The sequence below is a fragment of the Pyrgilauda ruficollis genome, unplaced genomic scaffold (genome assembly GCF_017590135.1).
Source record: "Pyrgilauda ruficollis isolate IOZ18807 unplaced genomic scaffold, ASM1759013v1 scaffold10, whole genome shotgun sequence".
In the NCBI taxonomy this organism is placed as follows: Eukaryota; Metazoa; Chordata; class Aves; order Passeriformes; family Passeridae; genus Pyrgilauda; species Pyrgilauda ruficollis.
The window spans coordinates 4,442,781-4,468,364 of NW_024508101.1; the positions used below are offsets into that span (position 1 = coordinate 4,442,781).

The 25,584-nt window shown below is 42.4% G+C and overlaps 1 protein-coding gene across 1 annotated transcript in view; it reads right to left on the bottom strand.

The window, feature by feature from the left end:
- Window positions 1-2,387: 2,387 nt before the first annotated feature.
- LOC121350570 overlaps window positions 2,388-25,584 on the bottom strand; it is a 30,708-nt gene continuing 7,511 nt past the window's right edge. The window contains exons 5-11 of the mRNA XM_041461997.1: window positions 21,270-21,506; window positions 20,575-20,652; window positions 19,229-19,445; window positions 14,382-14,590; window positions 13,793-13,865; window positions 8,583-8,700; window positions 2,388-2,583 (exon numbers count right to left, since the gene is read on the bottom strand). Coding sequence (XP_041317931.1) covers window positions 2,388-2,583; window positions 8,583-8,700; window positions 13,793-13,865; window positions 14,382-14,590; window positions 19,229-19,445; window positions 20,575-20,652; window positions 21,270-21,506 — 1,128 coding nt within the window. The remainder of the gene's footprint in view (window positions 2,584-8,582; window positions 8,701-13,792; window positions 13,866-14,381; window positions 14,591-19,228; window positions 19,446-20,574; window positions 20,653-21,269; window positions 21,507-25,584) is intronic.

The following is a 25,584-nucleotide window of genomic DNA, read 5'->3' on the forward strand; positions in this document are numbered from 1 at the left end:
GACACATGGTCTCCTCCAGGATGTTTCTCCGGGCAAAGTGAGGGTGCCATGAAAAACAAAAGTAATGTGAGGGTATTTGACAATTAGCTTGAGGACTTGGCACCAAGTGCTGCGTCCCCTTGGGCTGCTTAGTCCTGTGTAATGGAGGGAGAGACAGCCCCTTCCACCAGCCTCTCTGGGCCAACATGGGGCTGGGCCAGGGCCCACATGGGCACACAGCAATGCCCCCAAACAGGAGCCAAGCCCCACACCAGCCTGTGCAGGTAAGCTCACTCCTCTGCTCTGCCCATTCAGCCCTTCAAAGGCAGAGCCTGGGGGCAAACAGAGCAGGCGAGACAAGCTCTAGTCCAAACACTGGAGGCTGCTTAGTTAAGAGATCATTTTGACTTTTTTTTTTAAGTCTAGGTGATTTTTTTTTTATGTCTGGGTTTTTGTTTTTAACTTGAAACTTGTGAAAATCACAGCATGACCTGGCTGAAAGTCTTCCCGAAACCAGGGCAGTGAAGTTCAGCTTCCTGAAGCACCCTGCCTGTGCCTTTTGGTGCTGAGCTTCAACCATCTCCAGGCAAGGAATGGAAGTTCAGCCTTAGCAGTCCATTCAGTCTTTTGTCTTTCTGCTGAGAAAGTGAAAACACTGCTCATAGTTCCAGTGCCAACTGTAGTTTGTGTTTCAAATTAACTAAAGTTCATTATTTTACACTTTAGGTAGAAGCTGTAACAAACTGTTCACCAGCAATCCAAGCAATAGTATACAAGCCCCTCTAGGATCCCTTGGAAGAGCTCCTGATGAGTTCACCAATGTTTGCACATTAACCTCTGGGTGAAAAGCCAGCCAGAGGGATGTGAGAACTCCACTGAGCCCTCCAGAGCATGACACAAAATGATGCAAGTGTGGGAGCTAGGAGAGAAAAGGTTTTGTGAGCCCAGAAAAATAATAAAACGTTTAAATCCTTAATTGTTTTTCTTGAAGATTTATCCAAAATCAAGCTCTACTTAAGCCTGTGAGTTTGCAGAGCATTGTCAATAAATTAGATCATGCACACAAGGCAAGGATTTCAAGCCAAAAATCTCTAGCCCTGAGTCGCTTAACAGCAGCACTCCCCAGAAAAACGACTCAAGATGAAACATGAGATATGTATTAATTATCAATGGTCTAATAGAAAATTTAATGAAGACAAGTATCTTCTTGCACTTTATCCATGATAACGATGATAGTACGTCAGCGAGGCGCATACCTTACAACGTAGCAGTGAATGTCAAGTCTGAAGCCATTACAGCAATTCCCCACAATAATGGCCAGCCAATGCATGGGCTTGTAGCACTTAATCAAAGTAATGACATCCATCCACAATTATTTATGTTATGGTAACAAAGAGCTGCCAAATGCAAAACAAATGACACAAGGATTTGCAAGTGAATTTCTTCCCGTAAATTCTCCTTAGGTTATGCTTTAGGGCCCTCAGAATGGAAGTCTCTCTTTATCCAGTGCAATATCAGAACCGTGGGGTTATTGTGCCACGTTTTACTGCCTATAAGCAATGAACCCAATGCTATCACCAAAAGGGGCTCTTCAGCCAACAGAACTGTATCAATATCACTTGAGCTGGCCTTGGTTTACACCCAGGAGTTGTCTTCAGAATTTTACAAGAGGAAAAAGAAATTATTTGGAAGATGACCTTTGCTTACTTCTGTCTATCATGGAAAACAAAGACCCAGTTGTATCAACACTTAACACACATTTGACTTAAAGTATATGAGCAGTCCCTACTTACCTCAATAGGTTTGGATTAGAGCCATTATAATTACCAACCATGAATCTCTATTAAGTGCAACACTGTTCTTTCAGGGGCATTTATGTGGGTGTTTGTATAAAAACACTGTCAAAAACTAAAGAACACCAGAAAATATAAAATGGCAACATTCAGGTTCAAATGTAATGAACTAATTTATTTTTTTTAACACTACATCCAACTGTTTTTCACCACTCACAGATGTCACTGGAACAACTTGAATTCAAAAAAATTGCCTAAGAACAATAAACTACACAGACCAGTTAATATTGATTGCTTTAAAAATGCCCCCTGTTAAACTTAAATAATAGCCAAATCTCACTGCAGTAAATGCACTTTTATATCATTAAATACTAATTTAACAAAAACGTGACTGCGCAGTGAAAAACGCGAAAATGCTGGAAAACTGAAAGATTGCCCTTTTTTTTGCCTTATTCTGCTTGTGCATTATACAAGTCTCCAAATTAACACCTGAATGCAGAAAACAATAATTTCATATTAGCTGGCCATGTAGTCACACAAGCCAAAGCTGGGACTGAGCTTAACTCTAATACACACTTTCTAAGGCCCGTGAGAAGGGAGACCACAGGACGCCTCTCACCAAAGGCTCTGGCCACCCTCAATGACCAGGTTATGGCCTGTCATGTAGTCAGAGGCTTCAGAGGCCAGGTAGACCACAGCAGCCTGGAGGTCCGTGGGCTGGGCCAGCCTCCCGGCCGGAATGTCAGCCAGCCAGCGCCGCACCAGCGGCCGCAGCTCCCGCGAGCGGATCAGCGGCGTGTCAACGATGCCCCTGCAGCGAGCACACGGAGCAAGGGTTTAGCAACGAGTCCTGCCCAGAAGGAAAGGCAGCTCCTAGAGGTGTTTTATATTAATTCAGAATGTTAATTCAGAAGGAAAGCAGGGTAACAGCACAAAGATGAGCGCGTCCAGCCTGCTCTGCCCTTGCTGAAAGTCATGGTGCAAACTTCCATAGCCCTCCTTTCCTATCATCACCTTTAGCTGCTGATGGGCAGCTCAGGGGTTTCCTTTCAAGTACACATACACTCACACAATCTTCTTAGCTAATAGCACAACCCCCTTACTTTTAGATTACCCACAATCACCAGTTTAAATTTCTTTTCTAGAAAATAAGTACAGCATTGGAAATGAAAGTGCCTTGAATTGGGTCTGTCATGGCTCTTGGGAACTGTTGTCCTTCCACCAATTTCTCATCACTCTACAACTAATGTCATACATTGTGCTTATGTACAGCCCAGAAACTGAAAACAGACCAGCTCCCCATATGTCAAACGAGGGGAACAAAAGCCAGCATCCTTCTGGGCACCAGAGCCTTTCCACCCAAAAAAAGGAGGGGCAGAGATAAGCACAACACAGCCAGTGTGATCCCCCTTAAACCAACACCTAACAAATCACACTGATTTACCTGTCATGCCTCTTTTACATTAATGACTGACTCCACTATTTACTAAAACTCTGCTAAGTTTGGTTTTTTTTCAGGTACCATAAAAATGATTCTTCAGGAAGCACAATGCAGGGCAAGGATTTGGCTGGCTTTTATGACTTTAACTGCAACTGATTTGTCATACTCCTCCTTAACAACATATTTGTATTTTGCGAAATGTATAATTTTTTCAGCCCCTGAACAAATATATTTACATAACTGTGTCTAACGAGAAATTACATTTAACTTCTCAGAAATGACAATAACTAAAACCTGAACTGCCAATTCCACTTCATTAGTGTGGTAGAAATGCATTCCAAATGTTAATAAAAATTCCAACATGCTGATAAATTAGCGCTTCTAAGGAGCATGTGACACCTTGGTTAACATATTCAACCTCAATTATATTTCTCTTCAGCACCCTGTTATCTGGAACCTTTGCTGGCAATCAGAGGTGCTGTTTTTCAGCGGCCAATTTTCTAGATAATGTAGCTTATCAACACTGTGGGTAAACTTGCCAATGAAATCAGGCTGCACTGAACCACACACACGCTAATTGCATCTCTTTTTTATGCATATTTACAGACTGTCACTTCAAAGAAATCAGTGGCCCATTGAGGCAGCCAGTTAGCTGGAAGAATTGCCTCTTGCAAATGAAAATTAGCAAACAAGCTAGTGATAAATATGAAATGAACAAAGTATAAAAATACTCGTTTTGTTCTGAAACTTCATCGGCATCCCAATTTAGACTTCCAAGGAAATAATTTTTTGAGACAGACTGGATTCTGGGTATGAGATTTACCTTTTGTTTTAAATGAAGGCTGAAATCCACTATTTACTCTGTTATGAAGTGGAACTAATTCAGATTTCCCCCCAAACATTTCTGTTCGCACTAATCAGGCAGGATTTAAATATCAGCTTTATGTTTTATTGTAATTGTCAATAAAGAGCAGAGCAGTTCAGAAACACTGAGCAATGCAGCTCACTTAAGTTCTGGCAATGTAACAAAATCAAGCACATTCCAGTATAGGACTGAGAATGCTTTACTTATTTCCTTCAAGCAGAGCCCCATGGTCTCCTTTGCTTTCCTAAACTCCTCAAGAACTGGTTTTCTTCAGAGAGAAACATGCTTTGAGCAGCAGACGTGAAATATATTGAACTCCTTTCCCTTACGTGCCTCTCTGAGCTTACAAAACCATCACCATCGTCATCATCATTCTGGCTTTACACTAGCAGAGACCAGAATAAGATCCATATGATTGCCTTTTTTTTTTTTTTTTTTCATGTACAGATACATTTTAACCCCAAGAGAATGTATATTAGGGAATAAAACATACAGTCCTCCAGCACAACAGATTTTGCTAAAAAGAGGACGTTTTTCAATCTGTTAAGAAAAAATGATCTTTGGTCTGATCACTGCAGTCTGCGAATCACCATGCTGTGCCTCTTGCTGGACCTTTCTTTAGGTTCACTCCACGTAGCAAAAATTTAGATGTGAAACCAAACTTCACTACAAATTTTTGTTATAGAAATGGGAAAAAAATATAGCGCAAAACTTAAAAGTTGCAAACACACATACTGATGGCACTATAAATATTAGGCATGTCATTGATACTACACATCTTCTGGGAAAGCTTGGTGCCAAGTTGGGCAATTTAACGTTGTCGAACCCTTTTAGGCAGATTTTAGTTGGCTCCTAACCAGTTCCAGCAAAGACAACTGCCAATGCATTAATTCCCTACCTCATCTCATATGCAGTGCTGAGCCTATCAGTGCTTTCTGTTGCATGTCAATGTAATATCAAACTGCTGGTTCCTTAATGTTAGATATGAGCATCAATATTTCATTATTGATACACAGGACAATGTTGGACATGAAGGGGGGGAAAAAAAGACTGCTAAAAATAAAGGAGAAAAAAACAATTGCCTGAAACATTTCCACTTTGAGAGACGCATTAGGAAAAATATCACTTACCAGATACTTAACTGGAATTGTTACGTGCACTCAATCCCCAAATGAGAGCAAAAAAAGATTCCATCTGTGTGTAACTTGATTTCTTTCAGATGAGTTATTAATTTGAATGAGTTAAGTACACTCCACTTAATCAGGAAGTGTTTAATCACAAGATCCACTTAATTGGGACATCTCCCAAGGAATTAAGATTTAAGTCCAAAGATACTTACCAGCAACGACTGCTGCTTAATGGGGATAGTAAAGCTGCTTAATTGGGATGCCTTCAGATGATGCTGGGGTGCTCCTTCACCTGCCAGCTCTGCCTCTCCTTCCCTGTTATGGGGTGTTCCCCACACCTGCAGTGATCCTGCCCTGCCTGATTTCTGGGGCTGCAAGTCTGGTGCAGCATTGTGTGGCTGCCTTCAGAGGAGCAGGGCAGGATGCAGGGCACACAAAGGCTCTTTGCCCAGCAGCCCACACCCAAATCCCTGCATCCCATCTGGAGGGAACACGGTTCATCCCCCAGGGCTGCTGGCCTGGCTGCAATTTGACCTTAATATCAACTTCCAGCTGCCCATCCCAAAGGTCATCACATAATTGCGTTTCATGTCTTGTTAATCAAGAAGGCAGTAATTAGCCAAAAAAATGGACATTGATTCAGTGTAATGGCTGCAAAAATGACATGTTCAATGCTGCACATGCCAAAAACCAGACACCTCCCAGAATTTCCTCTTCCATCACACCCAGCACACTTCCATGTCCTGGAACCAGCAAAGAGACTAAACCCTGTGGGCAACTGGGCATCACTCAGTGCTCTGTAAAGTTCCCTGATTAAAGCCAGGCACCCTCTGCAGTTTAACCACCACATTCATTTCAGGAAGACTCCAGGACCTTCATTTTTTTACATCAGCTGTGCAGCAGGCTATGAGATGATGGCACTGGATGGTGGTGCAAGCACTGAGCACAGGTTCTGATAGCAACAGCACATCAGCCAAAGCATCCAGGGACTCTCAGCCACCTTCTCTCCCTGGGCATCAGGTTTGCCTGGCCAGCAAGAGAAGCCTGCATGTTCAATTTTATAAATGCAATAAATCATCCTAAGGACTCTGTCATAACATTTTATGCATTGCTAACTTTTATGCATTGCTCTGCATAAGTTTTATGCACTCATTAAGAAATTAAGTTGATAAAAAGTGACCAGATAGGAAGAGGGGGGAAAGGCCAAAAGGTTTGCATGGTGAAATAATGTTTAAGGCCAGACTGGAGCATTTGGATCTTCAGACAGAGGCACACTGGGAGTGCCTTAAAGCTTTAATGTAACCATGACTGGGAGGGGCAAAGTAGGACATAAATATTTTACTTATCCAGAGCAGATCTTGGGTACTATTGTGCCTTATATCTACATCTGTTCTCCTCAGACTCCTTAAAATCCCATCCTGTTATAAGAGGACACTGAGGCTCCTGCTGTGCTGGGTACTCAGATCAAGTGTGTTGAACGTGTCCCTGTTCCTCTCACATCAAGAGACAGCAACAATAGTGGGGTCCTCAGTTCCAGGGATGGGTCCAAATGTGCACTGAAATGTGCAGGTTCGCATCTCACACAGATAGGAATATAAGTGTGAATAGTTATTCACTCAGAAACCTGTGGCTTTTGCTCACGTGATGAGGGATCTGAGCTCCATGAGCTGCTGCAGGCTCCTTCCTCGTGCCCACAGGTCCCTGGGCAATCCCATCTTGAGGGGCTCAGCCAGAGCCTGGAAGTTCTGTGAGGGAAGTTCTGCTGGTCTCCAAAGCAGCTCAGTCCAGCTTCCCACCGGCATTAGGGAAAACTGCTCTGTCCACAACAGGGGAACTCAAAGACAGCAAAATATTTGTTCTCCGTGTGTCCTTCCTGGCTATTCCTCCAAAAAGGCAATACATCACCCACTTTTTGTTGTAGGATTTTAAGCTCAGAGCTAGAGTTTAAGACAGGTAGAGATGATCAAAATGCAACCCTGTGTTGCCTTGAAAAGTAGAAAGAGAAGCTGTCTATTTTTTCTCCATGCTCTGGCAACTGTCTCCAGAAACTTAACTTCTCTAGAAGTGAGTGCTTGCTTCCAAGCTGTACAAAACAATGAGTTTTGATCATTTGGTGCCTATTTTTTAAATTTATGTTAGCTCCTAAGAAATGGGTAATTCCTCCTGTAAGAGCCTTCTCATCTGTAATTGCTGTGAATGTGGCACAAGTATCCCACCTCTGCTGGTGCAGATTACCCGTATGTTTTCAGACACAATTCCTGCCAGGTCCTGCTGAGCTTCCCTAATTCCCTTCATCTCCCCAGCTCCCGAAAGCCAGTGTAAATTCACTAGTGCTAGTTGTAGGAGCACCATTACGGTGCTGCTAGCATGGGCATGGGGAAAATCCAACTGGGAAGTAAGATGCTGTTGAAAGAATCTGTGGATCACGTAGAGCGACGGCTGGAGTCTCTGGTATAATTAGTAATAAATAATCATAAGGAAGACAGCTAGCACAAGCAAGGGGAGAGCAGAGCAGTGGTAAAAACAGAAGCACTTGCCATTAAGCTCTGTGATTTTTTTTCTCCCCCTCCACTTTGTGGATTAAAATATGTAATTTGTTTTCCTTAATTTGATCTACATTATTATCTTCATTATTACAATTTAACTCCTGGGTTAAAATCCTGCCCTTCTTAGTTACTCTGATTGACTTCAATGGTCTACAGAATTTGACCGCTTCCAATTAACGCTATCCACTTGGGTTTCTGCTCAGCACTATCATGCACTGCTAATTGTTTAATAAAATGACTGGTTGGGCATGTGTGTGAGAAACAGGGAGAGACAAAGTGGATCTGGTAGGAAAACTTTTCTTTGTGAATAAATACCCTAAAACATAGAGCTTGAAATCTCAAAAAATAAGAAAAATGTAGTTTATAATTAATATATATATATTTACAAAACTACACCTGGCCTCCTGTGTCTGTTGGAGCTGAACAGTAGCTCAATAAAATGTAGCTTTTAAAGTGCCTATGTATTTGTCTCAAGTAAAAAGGGAAAAGAAGTATTGTCTGTTAATTGTCAAAAACCCTTTCTTTAACCACAGAAGGCTGCGACAGACTAAGGAAATATTTCATCTGGAAGGGAAATGCTAAAAACTACCCTTCACATTATTGGAAAACCTATTACCAAATGCTAAAACCTCTCCTTAAATCCCTGAGTATACAGCAACAGAGCAGGCTTGGTTCTAAGTATTTAAACCTTTGTTAAGGAAAAGACAACATAAAAAGGGATGCAATCCACCTGCTAATTAGAAACTTTATTTGCTGAGATAGTGTTCATTTGAGCTTTGTAGCACATTTCATTCCCTTTGTAGTTTCAAAATGAGACTACATTTTACTTACGGGGAAATGCAGTTGACTTTTACTCCTCTGTCAATCCACTCGGCTCCCAATGTCTGTGTTAATTTTACGACCCCGGCTTTGGAGGCGTTGTACGCCAACTGCTTCTGTGGGTGAGGGACTACAAGGGATTCAGAAGAAGAAAATTATTTATTCTTCCCAAATTAAAACAGCTCAGGCACTACACAGACAACTCCCTGCATTGAGATGAGCTATTTGCCCTTTTCCCAGGCACCAGGCAGGGAGCAGCAAGAATTCAGCCACCTACAACACAAACCCCTAAATATGTATTTTGCCATCTAACAGTTTTGTCTCAGCAGATGGGCTGCTGGAAAACAATGGTGAAAATAAAAATAAAGACATTTAAAAGGTCCCATGTTTGGGCAAAGACAAAACCAATGTATTAAACATATATATGCAATACTTGACTGCTCTGAAGGAAGATAAATAATCATATACAAACATGCACATTCATATATTGTACACATATGTATGTTTATGTACTTCTGCACTGCAACACTAATAAAATATATTATCATGTATTATATCAAAATATAAATAATATAAATATAATCAAAATATATGTCAAAATATTATATAATCAATGATATAATGTCTAACATATGTATTCTGTGTTATGTAATATATGAATATTATTTATAATATTATGTGGCAGATAATATGTGATAGCTGAATGTAACAGTAAATTGTTTGATATGACATTATATGATAGAATATGATATAAGTGCATAATAGATTTTTATATAACTTATTATATATAGCTTCTTGGAACAAATTATTCTCCCTAATTTTTAAATTATCCATAGTCTGAGGAAAACACATCTTATGATCTAACTAATGTTTGTGTGGATGTGAACACAGGTGCATCCCAAAAATTCAGAACACCCACCACTTTCAAAATCTGAAGCTTTTGAAAATGTTTCAGAGATGTCACATGTCAGTCAAAGACAGAAAATGATCAGCTTGCTAATTACAATGTTCAAGCTTGTTAGTGCCGTGTGCTCGGGTGGCTCTGCCCCTCTCCAGCTCAGTGAAAGCTACTTAAGGACAAATCCCCAGTGGGTGTAAAGTGCCTTAAACCCACGGGAGTCAATCCAAGTCAGTCCAGGTGTTGGCATTCACACCCACAAAATATCTCTCCTTGGACTTTTCTGGCTGTCATTAGGACTTCATTAAACAAATCCAATGCAAAGCATCCATCCATAATTAGCTCTGTATCAGCACAGAGCTTCACTGAGCTGCTGACTCTGATGGAGGGACAGAGGGGGAAATCAGGGCAAATATCAGTAGTCACAAAGACAGGCAATTCCAGCCTGTGGGGTTGGATAATGCTGAGCCCTGGAAGAAAGGGAATCACTGGCTTTGTGCAAGGTTCAGCAGCCAAACCCCAGTTCCCAACATTTTGATGAAAGCACATAAGCAGCACTGGTAGCTGGCATTAAACTGGTCTCAATAAATAAAGCTGATGCATCAGTTCTATATCACCCCCACCCATGGCATCCCAACACACCCACTACTGATTTTATTGACTTAAAATCTTGGGTTTGAATACGTCAGTGTAAAGGGTGGAAAGAAGGTGATAACTGAGTTACCCAAACTCTGAAAGAGCCAAAAAGCCCTGCTGCAAATCAGCGAATATGTGAACAAGACCTTTGCCTTGAACAGAGATGTTTGTGAATAGATTTAAAGCACACACATGATGGCAGCAACAATTAGAGGGGTTTTTTTCTGCATATGCTTCAGGTTTGCTAGAACTTAGAGACCTTTCCTTTGCTAAAAAGAGCATTTCCTACCATGGCCCTCCTCTGCCACCATTTATTCTGTGCTCTTTTTTGTTCAATATGAAATAATTTGCATTTTGACCAGCAGAACTGCTTTGCCCTCAGTGTGTGCCTGTTGCCCCCTGACGCAGCGCGCCGTGGGGGCTCTCAAAGAGAAGTGGAATGTAATTTCTTGATTAATTGCCATGCATCAGCTCCAAGTTACATACAACTTCGGTAGTTAACCTTGTAACCTCCCAAAAGCAGTTCTTTGCTAAACTTTCCAAACATGTCTGTCTGTGATAAATCATTTTGGTGATCACTTGCTAAGAGGAGAGGAGTTCTGGCACTGGCTCTGCACCTGCAGTGCATGTGGGTGAGAACAAGGTGCTGCAAGCCACAAGAATCAGCCTCTGACTTCGGTGATGGGACACAGCTATCAAAAGTCCTCCCATGGACTTTTGTCTTTATAAGAATATCTGAAGAAGGTAAGTAGGGGCATGAAGTTTTCCCCTGCTGAGACACTCAGCCCCTCTTAGTTGGGAGAACTCAAGGAGAAGCCAACAGATGCTGTGAATCTCTGGCATTGGGTGGGATTTCTGCAGCTAAGCACCCCATATCACCTCCTCTTCCCTTACCTAAGGTGGTCTCTTACAGAGAGAAAAGCAAATCTGTAACCCTCCAAACTCATGCAAAATGGGGTTTGTGAATAAAGCCATGCCTCCAGCAGTGTCACCAAAAAATCTGCATTGCTAAGGCTTCTGGGAAGCGAGGGCACTCACTCCTATTCAAGACAGATTAGAGGAGAAAGCAGATAAAAATGCTGCCAACATCAGCTGTGTTATGTTTTAAGCACCTTTGTTCTGATTTTGGCTGTTTTGGGGTTTTTTTTTTTTTGCCCCAGTAACTGTTACAGTGCTGTGTTTTTGATTTAGGATGGGAATAATGTTAACACACTGATGGTTTCGTTGTTGCTGAGCAGGTCTTACTCTACATCAAGGACTTTTCAGGGCCTCCTGCTGCCCTGCTAGACAGGGCAAAAGAACCTGGGAGGGGGCACAGCCAGGACAGCTGACTCTAACTGGCCAGAGGGAAATTTCAAATCATATGGCATTGTGCTGAAAAACAAAACTGGGGTGAGCTGGCTGGGTACACTGACTGGGCATTTGTCAGTGGGTGGTGAGAAACTGCACTGTGCACCACTTGTTTTTTATGTTCTTTTTTCCTTATTATTATTTACCTCTCCTTTTCTGTCCTAATAAACTGTCTTTATCTCAACCCACGGGTTTCACCTTTTTTTCCTAGATTGTCTCTCCCATCCTTGGTGGGAGGGAAGAGCCGTGGGGTTATACCACAGCAACCTGACACTGCTGTCACACCCTTGTTTGGTGCATCAGGCTCCCAGCCTGACCTTGAAGCAGCCACACAGTATTAGTGAGAGGTGCACACAGAGCAGAGCAGACCACCTCCCCCTGAAGATGTTCACTGTGAAAATTACAGCTCTGAGTTACACCTGTGTGAACGGCCGAGCCGCTGCTGCTGGAGCGAACGCCTGGAATAATTCCATTGGAACACCAGAATCAAAATGCACATATGCAAAATGTATGCAGCTTATCTTCGATTAATTAAAGCTGATTCTGAGCAGTGTATCTGGAAAAATCACAAACAAAAACCTCCCTATCCTGCTAAGTGTCTCCTCATTTTCCTGTATCTCTGAGGAAGGACTCAACCTACAACAACAACAAAAAAAATATCCCCTAACTATTTCTAGAAACATTTCATACTATGCCAGTTGGCCAACATACTTAAATAACCAACCAACCAACATATTTATTTAACATTCAGCAGATGGACATGATATGAACATCGTGGTTTTCAGTCGTAATTTCATAACTACTAGATTTTCTCAATGCCAAGATTCAAACAGGTTCAGAAGGTAAACACATCTCTCCATCTCTTAACTTCTGGCCTAACATGTATTAACTTTCACTGACATTTAAATGCATCTTGGGATGACCCTTCCAGGTTGCTCTTAGGGCTGCTTTCCAATGTTCTTTTCTGTTCCAGGACAGGTACTGCCCTCAAATGTGATCCCCTGGACTTGGCTCACCAGCCAAGGAGGAGCAGCTCCAGGCTGGGGCTGGGATGGATGCTGTGTTGGAATGGCATCACCACCCAGCTCAGCAGAGCTGTGCCAAGCTCCCATGGAAAAGTTGGAAAAAGCCTCTCCTTAAGCAGAGCAGACCACTGCTGGGCTGCAGCAAGGCTGGGAGGTGTGTGCCAAACCAGCAGATCCCCAGCTTGTGCCAATTCCCAGAGCTTCCTAACTTTCTCCAGGAGGGACTACATCCCAGGAAATTTTGCTTTGTGACAATGATGTGGATGGTGACAGCCCAAGCACAGACCAGAGCCCAACTGCTCAGAGCAGAGCAGGAAAGCCTGAGGTATTTGAAATTTAAAGCCTCACAATCTTTTCAGAACTACTTTTCTTGGGGAGTTTTTGTAACTTTACAAAGTTGGGTGCCTGTGTTTAAGCATAAGTAAAACAGCTGGTAAAGACACTTGAAAAAATATTAACAACAACATTATAAATGGATTTTTGAAGAACCATTTAAAGTTACTGTGCAATAAACTGAGTAGAATGACATTGAATGTCAAACTGGGCACAGTAAAAATAAACATTATTCCAAAGGAAAATAAAAAGACTGCATATTTATGTAACATTCAGCAGATGGACACGATATTAATACAGGGGTTTTCAGTTGTACTTTTATAGCTACTAGATTTTCTTGCCTAACTTGGCAACCCAAGGCACCATTTGATTTTTGGATTTGGACAATACTGCAACAGATGTCCAGACCAATAAAATAAATTCCTAAAGGGCTATGCTTAATTTGTGTAATTGATCAATTTTTGTTACATGGGCTTCAGCTCAGCAGCCTTCCAGATTAGCTCAGCAGTAGGGATTTCATTCCATATGTTACAATGGTTTATTGGTCCTTTTGATGACACTGCTGATTCAGCAGCCTTGGTGCAGGCACCTGTTGGCAATGAGAATGTTATAAAACCCATGGGTACCAGGAAAAATATTGGCACAAAATCCTTTGGGTGGCTTGTAAGCATCTTGTGGGCTCAGCTTCCCAAGGAGTTTGCCTGGAACAGCATGGAGGGAGCAGCACCTCTCCTCTGGTATCTGCTCCAGAGTCAGAGAAGGTGGCTCCGCCTTTTCTATAAAAAGTAATAAGTGCTCTAAAACACTGAGGACAGATAAATGTTGAAAAATGATATCAATAAAAATTTTGTAGTACATTTCCTCTAATACGAAATGTCAGTGATTTACTCCTTCCCAATACAGGTTTAATTGATTCAAATAGCATCGGTAGTAATTAAAATATGGATTCTGAAGCACAACTGTTAGCTCTCATCACTCACCTATTAAACTTGCCATAGATGCTGTGTTAATTATCTTCCCATATCCTTGATTCAGCATAATGCGGCCTGCAGCCTGTGACAGAAATTAAAGGAAAGACCAGTGACCCTTTCTGTGATTGTGCTAATAATGACATGATAATAAATTAGTCTTTTCAGAAGAGTTGATGTGCTAACACATTTTTTTTAAGTACCTGATATAAAAACTTGGTATAAAAATGGCTGATGCAGGGAAAAATCCCATTGCCATTTCACACCTCTCCACTGTTGGAAATATTTTTTCCAAAAAATCTCAAATGTTGGGAATTCCCCCCTCCAAGCTTTCTGGTTTTCAAGTAACCACCCTTCAAAAAAATTTTGGCCATTCTTTAATGCCTGGGCTTGGGTAGCCAAGAAGTACCTGCTGCTTTTGAATGTATTGACCAAAATCTGTAATTAATATAAAGCAAATCTCTCCTAAACTCCACCAAAACTAGGACCAATTTTATTGTGATAATTATTAATAAAGTGCTATTATATCATGAGATAAAGTAAATACTTAGACTATTAGTACACATTTGCAAAACAAACCAGTGCAGTACTTCACACTTACTTGGCAGCACAAAAATAATCCTCGTAAATTAACATTAAAAGTTTTGTCCCATTCCTCCAGGGAAGTCTCTTCACTTGCAGAATTCAGGTTGATTCCTGCATTGTTGCATGCAATGTGGACTGTGCCCCAGCGAGCCACGATTGCATCCACCATCCTTTGCACATCCTCAGGCTTGCTTACATCTGCTGCCAGGGCAAGGCTTTTAATGCCTGCATTGAAATAAGAGTGATGGAGTCAGCATGGGAATTCACAGGGGGAAAAAAAAAAATTCTGTTTTATTTTTTTTTCTGTTTTTTTCATACATATATAGAGATATTTTATATATGGCTGTATTTTATATATGAATATGTGTATATATATATATTCCACCTTAATTCATTGCTCCACGAGTAGTAGCAGAACGTGTGTTTGTTACGGCAATACCTTTGTAAAGTTGCTGACTGCTGCGAGGTTCGCTTGCTGGAGAGCAGCCTGGAGCCCAGGTGCGGGAGCGCGGCTGCCATCGGGCAGGACGAAGCTTGGAACACTGCACCATCTTCTGTCCAAACCCTCAACTGCAGCTTCCCCAGCTCCCAGCCACTCTACAGAGGCTTTTCTTATGCCAGGTCCCCCCCAAAGATGCTGCAGAAATCAAATTAATTTGTCCCAAACTGCCCTCTGGGTGAGCTGCAGCCTGCAGAGAGATGGGAGCCTCAGACAAACCAAACCAGTTTTAGGTGGGAGCTAAGTGGGAATACCTGCAGGGGCACAGGTATGGCAGTCATAGTGACTTATTTATTGCAAATCACACTGCCAGAATAAAGCAAACATCTGGAAGTGATTTACCAAATTTGAAACGTGAAGAAGCTTTGCATTTTTTCCTGAAATAATCCAGCCATTGACTTTTGCACCAGGGCTGATCTGCAAATAACTTCATTTAATTCATCATAAAAATCAGCTTTAAATAACCTTATTGTTAGACAGCATAAGAAACCTGCTGAGGCACCTGATGCCACTGGGATTATACCCATCCTCAAAGCCAAAGAAGGCTACAGCAGTAAGGGCTGTGGTGAAATGGGTCTTAAATAAGGAAGGAGGGAGGCACCACTGGGGTTGGACCATGATCAGCAGTCTGGAAAGGAAGTTGCAGCTATTAAAGCAAGATCTTTTTCTTCTATATAAATGACAAATTTGTTCCACACTGGTACCTATTTTAGATCATTCTGATTAAACATTTAAAAGAAGGGATAAGCCTATTCCAGGAGGAGACTCTCCCAAAATGAAGCTGAGATGGAGGTTTCCAGGAAAGCAAGGCAAAGCAGGAATTGCCCAGTGGTGTGTGTGTGAAAAAATGACAGGAAAGAGGCCTTTGTATGGAAAAGCTCCTCCTCATCTCCAGTGCCTCCAGGAGCCTGTCAGAGTGCACAGCCCGAGGTGATGCCACTCTGGGGTGCCAGGGCATGTGAGCTCCTGTCCCTTTCAGTGATGGCACCATTCTCTTGATTTCCATGGCAGAGAAAAAACACTGACAAATAAAAAATGGATGCATGCTCTGCCACAAAACAAGACCTCTTATTTTATGGCAGGTTTTATGTTAAACATGCTGAAAGAATAATAGCCAGACAGCCCCTGTTGCTCCTCCTAATTGTTATCAAGACATGTAACGCACAGGGAGTTGCTGCAATCTTCCTTTTTCAGTTTACAGATAAAATGGGTGCAAGTGTGTTACTAATGGTAACAGAAAGACTCTTCACCTGCCCTCCAACTCTCACCCCATTTAGAGCTTCATCTTATAGGTCAGTTTATAAAAATGAGACAAAAGGTGCCACATGTGAGTGTCTAGTGAAGAAACAGTGAAACCAAGCTCACTTCAAACCAGAGTCCCACACTCCATGTTAATCAGTTTATCTGATATTCCTGCACTCTGAGAGGGGGAGGAAACCACTTTCTGTCCCTCCACTGTCCTCTCAAACCACCTGTTAAAAATAATAAATAAAACAAACTATGGGAAAATAGCTTCAAATCTACAGACACAAGACACCCAGCACAGGTGGGGCCAGTGCACCTCCACAGTGCTCAGCTCACTTTTGTGGGGCTCATGGAGGCAGGTTTGTGATGAGGGGGGCAGGAGAGGAGGCCAGGGGCTCTGTGCTGAAGAAAATCACTGTGCTGGATATGCCTGAGGTGTCCTTCTGCAGGGACAAACACACGTCCCCCTGCCACGGGCTTCATGTCTGGTGTCTCGGTATAAATGGAAGTAACATGTTGCATATAGACAGGAAGATCAGGAGTGACATTGCACAAGGCATTTGCATAGTTTACAGTGAAAATGCACATTTTAAAAATCCCATTAGACTAATTCTTCCCTTAGGGTACAGGCAGTGATTCCCCCTGAAGACAGAGGTGTGTGTAGTGGAAGGTAACCCTTAGGATTTTTTGGTTGTGTTTCATCATTTTTGGTTCTTCAGTCAGGATCCATTAGTAACTGTTGAAAAAGGTATTCACACAGGATCTAAAAACAAAGAGCCCTGCAGCCAAGGGACGTACACCCGAGCTGTCTAACAAAGCTAAAACTGAGATCACAGGCGTTCTGATGTTTAAAACTCATCATGAAATGATGGCACCATCCCAAAAGGCAGGAAAGGGCTCCTTGATATAAGAAGCAGAGCAGCTCTAAGCAAGCTAAGTAAAATGTTTTGAAAAAGTATCAGTATGGGAATGACTTGGGGCACTGAGCTTCCAACTTTGAGTTAGAGATCTACAGCCACAGAGAAAAAAAATCACAGCCCCTTTGTCCTTATTACAGCAGGAAAAATATGTATTAATGTTATGATTGCTTCAATTTACTCATGTGAATATTTTGAGTGTAAAGCTAGCTGAACCTTTTTGTCAAAATTTATTTCCAACAGAGCATGATACTTCTTTGAAGCCAAAATGTTTCATGGAAACATTGATTTCAACAAAAAGTTTTCAAGGGAAAGCTTCTGAGGTCCAGGCTAGAATCTCTAGTTACCTCTGGAGAGAAAGAGATTGAAAACCTGACCTTTTCAGATCCTTTCCAAAAACGGGCGTTTGGATATAATTCCCTTGCACAAAAGCTTTACAAAGTTTGGGGGTTGTTCCAACAGGGAGCGACAATAAATTCAAAACCTCAAAACCCATCATGAGATGGAAGAGATGTGCCCTGACCAGCTGCACTGGTCAAATTGATAGATAATATTTGACCTCAAAGGATAAAGATGTGTAAAGAGTGAGAAGTGAGATTTTCTTTACTTTAGACTGCAATAATATTTGCTATATTATATTATATTATATAATATATGCCTCATGACCTCTCCGACTGCATTTTGGAACAACCCCCCACCTCCTCCAGGCTGGCAGCCCACTGCTGAAGGAGCAGAGATGTAGGGCAGCCATTGAAGGGTAGATGATCAAACCCCTACTGAAAATGCCCTGGAGATGAGTTAAGTTCATTTTCCAATAGGCTGTTGGCATCCAAAGTCTCATGGCTCTATCAAGTAGCCCATTTCTGTCTGAACAGCTCTGCTTGATATGCAGGATCTCCCAGGGAAACAATGTCCAAAAGGAGAGTTAAAGGTGTAGGGCACAGCTACTTTGTGCCAAAACCATCTGGCTCTGGTGAATAAAAGCTTCAGGGAAGGAGGGACTGGATGACTCAAGAATTTGTAATAGGAGCTGGACACTTTCTTCTGGGTCATTATTTGGGATCAGAGCTTTAACCATTGCACTGACACTCCATGTGAAGCGTCTCCTGCTTAGCAGAGCTGGGGTTGTGCAGACAGGGATGTTTTGTTTTAAATGTTCTCTGGGGAGCCTCAGGATGGTACCCAAACCGAACCAGAATGACACCTTGTCTCTTCCCGAGACTGGGTGCTATATATACATCTGCAGGGGCTGGTTTTGCTGGAGAATATGGTTTCTAATGGCAGAAGTCAGAGTGGAAAAAAATACTGTTGACTTTATCCAGGAGGGAATGTGAAAATTTCCTGCGTAATTGTCCATCTTTAGAGACAATGAAGTACTGAACTTTGAAGAAGGCTCAGGTGTAATCTCACAGAATGAATTATAAAATGAGTAATACTTCCTTTCTTTTATCATTAAAATTATATTTCCAGTTTTCTTTTTCCCCTTTACAATTGCAGTTTAGCACAGCTCTAGGAGGAAATTCGATTTTATGTTACATTTTCTGTTTTTACTGCTAAAACAGAAGTGGCTTGTAGAAGATTTTACCTCTTATTTGGGATTTTACTTATTATGTCTGTCAGTATTTTGTTCCCATACCTGACCTTGAATACATGTTTGAAAGAGGGCTTGAAAAATTATTTGTCTTCAATTTAAAGAGCACAGTGAGAGATTCAGACTGACAATACAACTACCCTGTTTTGGTGTTTTGGCTCGTGGTAGGAAGAGGGTCTGGAATAGGGTGTAGGTGAGTTTGTAGGCTGTATCTTTCATTCACCCATAGTGAAGCCTGCATGATTTACTTTGAGCAGCACCATCTCTGTCCAGTGCTGGTCATTCAGATCTCACTTGTGCAGGGTGACCCTTCTCTGTTCCTGTCAGCAATGGCTCGCCACTTTGGACACTTCTCGCAAGGAATTTTGTTTGGATCACTTTGCCTCTCTAGAAGAGTTTATATTGACAAATAACTCTTGCAGATGGTGTGGTATCAGTGACTGCTGGCACAACACTGACAGGTCAGGAGAAGCTTTGTGCCCATGGCATGAAAATCCTCCATTCCAACCACTTCCCCACCAGGGCTGGATGGGAGTGGTTGCTCTGCAGCGTAGTGTCAGGTTTGAAGGAGGAAAGCCCCCATTACAGCGCCCACCACACTCAGCGCTTACCTTTGAGGCTGAGCTCACACGCCACCGCTTCTGCCTTGGCAAGGACCAAATCCACCACGGCCACTTTAGCCCCAGCTTCCCCCAAGGCGTGGGCAAAGGCCCTGCCAATTCCCTGCCCTCCTCCTGTGACATAGGCCACCCTGCCGTCCAAGCGCAGCCGCTCCAGGATGCGGCGCCGGCTGCAGCCCCAGAAGACATCGTCCTTCACCACTTCTGTCTGAAACAAGAGCACAAACACCCTGAGCAGGGATCCATGTCTTCTTGGCCCATTAATTAATACAAAAAGCATCACTAATTCAAGACAAAAAGCCCCCTTATCCATACAGATATTAAGCTCAAACACAGCACTAAGGTGCCAGACAATGGAGCAGAAGGGCTGTGCTTTAGGGAGATGCCACAACCATTCCATTTTCAGGAGAGTAGTGTATGGCATTTCCTAGCCTGGCTTGGGTACAAAGTCTCAGAAGTTGACTGATCAAGTCTTGTAGTTATTTCATCCCCAGGGCCCAATCTTGCCCTCAGGCTCAGCTAAGAGGCTAAGAACAAGGTTCCAAAGGCAGGATTTGGGTCAAGTAGAGTGCAATCAAAATATCTTCACAAGGCTGGTGCACAAATAAAGATATCAGCCAATAACTTAAACCAAGCTGTCATCTGATCAGCTGCCATACATCATTTCCCCCTGACTGGAATCAAAATGCAAAATACAAGATGTTTAAAATATTGAGTTTGAAATGCCAGGAATTACCAGTGGGTATAGCTTTGGGAGTGCTCAAAAACTGCAAAACAACCAGCATGTTTGGGTCTGGGTTTACTGAGGTAGGCCATTAAGATTCCAGATGGGAATTTCATTACAGCTGGATGATGCCCACTACATAAAACAGAGAAAGATAAAAGCACCATTTTTTCCTTAGGACAAGCAAAATGTAAGGCCATGAAAAATATCCAGCTCAGAGAGCACAGGAGGACATCCTGTGCTGCATTTGAGCAAAAAGATGAACTATTTCAGAAATGTTGTTTTGGTTCATTACAGCTGGTCCTCAGCTCCATCTTCCCATGCATGAGAAGGATGGAAGAGCACCAGGCACAGACACCTGGTGAGCAGCACACCAGTCCCTCCAGAGACTCATCACAGGACCAGCTGATCTGAAAGGCTTTGCAAGGAATTCATCTTCAGTGCAACCCTGGACTGGTGATGCTAAAGGGTGCCAAGCTCTTAGCTGCTAAACCCATGATCACAGTGCCACATGTTTGGGCTCTTGCCACCAAACCTCTGAAAATTATTTTTGTCCTTGTCCTTGGCAGAGTCAAAATATTCCCAGAAATGCTCACAGAGAGGAAATACCCACCTTGGACTCAATCACTGCATCTGGAGGCACAGGGCTCCTTCGGATGAGGCTCAGTCCACTCTGCACAGGCAAAATCACCTGCAAATACAACACATCTGATTGGTACCTGGCTTTCTGTCACCCAAATTCCACTGACATGAAGGATAATCATCAGGCCACAGTAGTTTTTCCCCTACTCCTGTTCTTTAGTTGGAGCTCCCTTCAAGACAAATATTTCAGGCATTTGAATTTGCTCCCTTTCCTCTTCCAAACTCATTGCTTACACAAACACCAGGGAAAAAAATGCAATCTTGTCTCTCCAGTTTCTAAAATCACAACATATTGTTTGTGCATCCTATTACTTCTTCTTGTTATTCTCTTTGCTGACTCCTGTTGTGCTGGTGATGCCCTACAGCCCCCAGAGCCTTTAAAGCAGAGTGGTGATTCTTTAGCTGTGCTGTAGAGCTGATTATTTACTCTTAAGTGCTCTCCTTTTATCTTGCCTTTAACACACTATGAGATGTAGACAGAGCAGGGACCACTCCTGAATATAGAAACTCATACCTAGAGCTCAAGTGAGGTGAATTATAATAAAATCTGAGTTCATTTTAGGTCCTTTGGATAATGGCACCAACAAAAGAAGTATTTTAAAGAGTACTTTGCAAAATCCATAGATACAGCACTGTGGGCACCTTAACCAATGGCATTGCACTAACCTGCTCAACACGAGGATCTGAATTAATCACTGAATTTAATTTTCTGACAGCTAGTACATTTTCATCTGATACGTTCTCCAGGTAGACTTGTCCTTTCATGAGTGTATTCTCTACACAGATCACTGCATCCATGCTCAGCAAGTGGTTATCCATGACAAAGCTGTAGTACTGAACAGCATTCCTTTGATCAGCATCAATAAAGACTATATCAAAGTGCTCGTCCTCAGCATGTAATGCCTGGGAAAAAAAAATTATATTGGAGAAAACACTCATTATTTACCTGAAAGTTTAACATGTTGCCATTAATTTTTTGTTTATATAAACCCCAAACCAGACAGAAACTTGTTCTTTTAAGGTAACGCTGCTAGAAATGCTTCTGGAGATCTTGGGAGCTTTCCATGCTTTGCAAACAATTCTTCAGCAATGAATCTCTGAACTTCTCAAGGAAAATCAGGATATAAAAGAGGATGGCTCGTCCCAGCTTATGGTGTTGAGAGTCACAGCAGAAACACCTGCATACCCTGAGTCAAAGTAAATTGATCCATCAGGGTAAGACTGACATCAAACCCTGACACTGAGGTGCTGCAAGTTCTCTACTCTCAAAAGAGCAACTATCAACAAATTGAAGAGTGGCAATTATATCAGTCTGGGGAAAAAAGGAGGCATAAGGCAGATCTGGGAATTGCAAACTAGTGTGTCCCACTTCAGTAGCAGGAAAAAGGTTGAAATCCCAATTAATATGGAATTATAAAGCACATGAAAGAACAGGTCATGATAGAGATAAAGCAGCATAGCCCCTGTGAAGGAAAATGATGTTTCTTTAATCTAAGAAAATGCTTTGGATGGCTCAGCAACAGAGAGGATAAAAGAGAACTGGCTGCTATCATCTAATTGGATTTTCAGAAATGTGGCACACCTTCCCTCCAAGCAGGCTGCTGATGATAATGTATAAAAGTGTTGATGGATGACCAGATGGGAGCCTTTACAGCCTTCTCCTGTGGCAGTTAATGCACTCGCTGCCCAAGAGGCTGCTATGGAATATTTCAGATTCCATCTGGGACTATTTAACTGCATCTGTGTGCGTTGCAATGAAACAACAGCTCATCCACCTATCTCAGGGAGCAGAAATGCTTTCAAGTCTTTGCATTTCAAGGGAAAAGAGAAACAGTTCTGTTTTCCAGAAGTCACTGTCTCTACCATGACTTTTAATGTGCTTCTTGCATCCAGATTTCCCTTTTGTGTTTAGAGACATTGTGCACAACAAGTGATGAGCCATCCCTTGGGAAGTACCAGCAAAAGCATCAACAAAGGCAACAGAATGTGAAAAACTGGTTTGGTTTTGGGAGTAAGTAAGGCTAATGGCTCCCAAAGAGAGATTTCAGGAGCCTTTCTGAGGCAGGAGTGTGTGGATCAGACAAGGAAATCAAGGAAAGTAGATTGTTGAAGCTCTGAACTCCTCTGTTGTGCAAACTGGTGTCATTGTGAGCTTGTTAGTGGTGGGGAATTAAGCCTGGATAGTCACATTTCACTGTGGATGCTTGATAGCACAGAAACTCTGCTGAGAGCATTCACGAGACCACATCTAGGACACACTACACTATAATGAAAGAAGACCTTAAGGCCAAATATATGCTGGTTTATTATAAATGTAGGAGAAACTGGGACATCTGGATTCCTGGGATTCAGCTTTTCATTTCATGACCAACAATAAAATCTTGCCCTGGTTCCCTCTTGAGCCACGTCGGTGGAAAGCAGCAGGGACATTTTTGCTACTGTGGAAGAGAATCTTACATCAGGCTGCACCTCAGTCAGTCTGTCCAATGTGGGTACTTCAGGAAGGGTCAGAAGATGAAAGCTGGGTGCAGGAGCCCATCACAAAGAGGGTTAGAGGTCACATTCCTCAGGGAGAAGAGCCAAAGCCAAATTCAAGTAATTATCATGACTTATCACCACTTTCTGACTTGTAACCTTCCTGGGTGGAGGAGGTGGGGGGCAGACATTCAGAAACAGATGTGGCCATGGCTGAACATATGTTACTCCTGCTCCGTGGGATGGCTCCCTAATGAAAAAGAATCTCACTTTTATGCATTGACTTCATTAGGTCCATATGGAGTTGTGCAGCTCTCTGGATATTAGCTGGACTTCTCATTTCAGCCCTCTTTCTGTACTGCCTACCTGCTGACAGCTTATCTCTTTCTTATCTGTCTTTTGATACAGATAAACCACCTTTCAACATCACAGCATCCATCCCAGGAGGGTGCTTGGGTTGGATGTGTAACCAGGGCACACCAGGCTTGTCCTTGGGTGTGCCAGGCCATGGTTTCTAAGGCATTTCTCTTCTGCCACTTCACTGAGTCCTGAATGACCAGCTAGAAAGGTCACTTGGGCATCCAGATACCTGACACATGGAAGGCATAACCTGAGTTTGTCCTGGGACCTGCCATCATTTGAGCTTCTTGTTTCCACAGGTTCATAATTGCTGCTGGGTTTCCCATATTTAGCTAGAAACAGCTCCAGGGCTATAAGAGGAATCCATGAAATTCCTTGAACCAGCCTTACCTTAAGAGCAGCCTCTAAACAGCAGGATGACAGCCACAGGGAGAGGAAAATGCCTGTTTCCTGGAGCCCCTTGGCTAGCAATACACAGGTCACCCAGGCAGGTGGTCACCATGGCCAGGACACCACCCTGGAGAGGGTTTCCTCACTGCCAGCACCCACTGCTGGACAAAAACAGCCAGAAAATAAAAGACCTGCTCTATCTGCAGAGCCAAGCACTGGAAAGATGGGTACAGTGGTGGAAAGGACAACTCCATGCTGTCCAGTATGGATGAGGGGGTTTAAAATGAGCGATTGACACTCTGGCCCTCCCAGCACAGACTGGGCCAGGCCCTGCCTGGGACCTCACAGCACTCTGGAGATGCCATTGTCCTTTTCTTGGAGAGGCAGAGCCCAAATGCCTCCAACTGTGAGGAAAGCTGAGATCCAGAAGGAAATAATCTGCCTGCAAAATATCCTGCTGAAACTAATTTCCTGAGTGTTTACAGTGCAATCCCTGCTCCTTGCTACAGAGTCATCATAGATGGTAACAGATGGCAATAAGAGTTTTAATTCAGAACAAACTTGGCTAAAATTAATGCTTTTGCTTACAGTGAGTCATTAATTTCCTTTCAGATTAAAAAAAAAAAAGTGTAACACTGCATTCAGTTGAGGAGATGTACCAAAAGTGACCATGAGAAAGGGCACAGCAGCATAAAAGATAAGGGAGAGGACATCCCAAATAAAAACATGAATGAATCTTCTGCCAAAGCTCAGAGCAAACTTGATTGGAGTCCTGATCAGAGATAACACTCTCATAAGGCACATACAAACTCAATCAGAAAAAAAATGACTGCCCAGTTCCTTTGATATGGATCATACAGTCAGCATATTTGTAATAAAGATGTACTCAAAACTTATTACCTTTCCTGTGCCTTGTTCTTGACCTAAATGTAATAGCAATCTATCCTTGGGGTGCAGAGAATACATGAAAAAGTACAGTTTCCTTTTAAAACACCATTAGAATATTTTACTGTGTGTGGACATACACTCTTGTTACTCCTAAACACTATTCTGTTGAGAACAGTTTATATTCACCAGCAAAGCAAAATCTCTAGGGAAGCCAGAGAGGGAATGCAATTTCTAGTAATAACAGCTCACAACAGTGAATACTATCCACTTATCCCCACAATTTCCAGCTATTTTGGACTCCTTTCTGAATTAACCTTTCATATCAAAAGGAGCAATTCTAGAGCACACTAGAGACTCCGACACAATTTCATGCATAATTTATTCACTCAGTTCAACATTAAACGCAGAGTCCTTGACTTTGTCAAGGTGGATTCTGTTGGCAGACTTCACAAGCAGCAAAACAGGAGAAATGAGATCTGCAGCTCAACCTCTTCACCTATTCTGTCTGCTAACAGGAGGGAAAAAAAGAAGAAAGCAAACCCCGACATGCTTCCACACTGCCCTGCAATCAGCAGAATTGGCTGCAAACACCGTGTTATTTTTGTGTTGCATTTTCAATTTGAAAATGGAAGGATCAAAATAATGGATGGGAATAATTTCCTGATAGTTTGCATTCCCTCCAGACTCAATCCTGCATCCATTGTTCATCAAAATCCACTGGGATTTGAAGGAAGCTCTTTGTGCAGGATCAGGCTCTTGCTGGTAGCAGATCCATGGCAAGGCACATTATCCAGGCATGGCTCAACAGAGTTCAGACTTCAGGGAAGATTTGCTGGGCAATGGTTTTAAACATTGGCCCAGGACACAT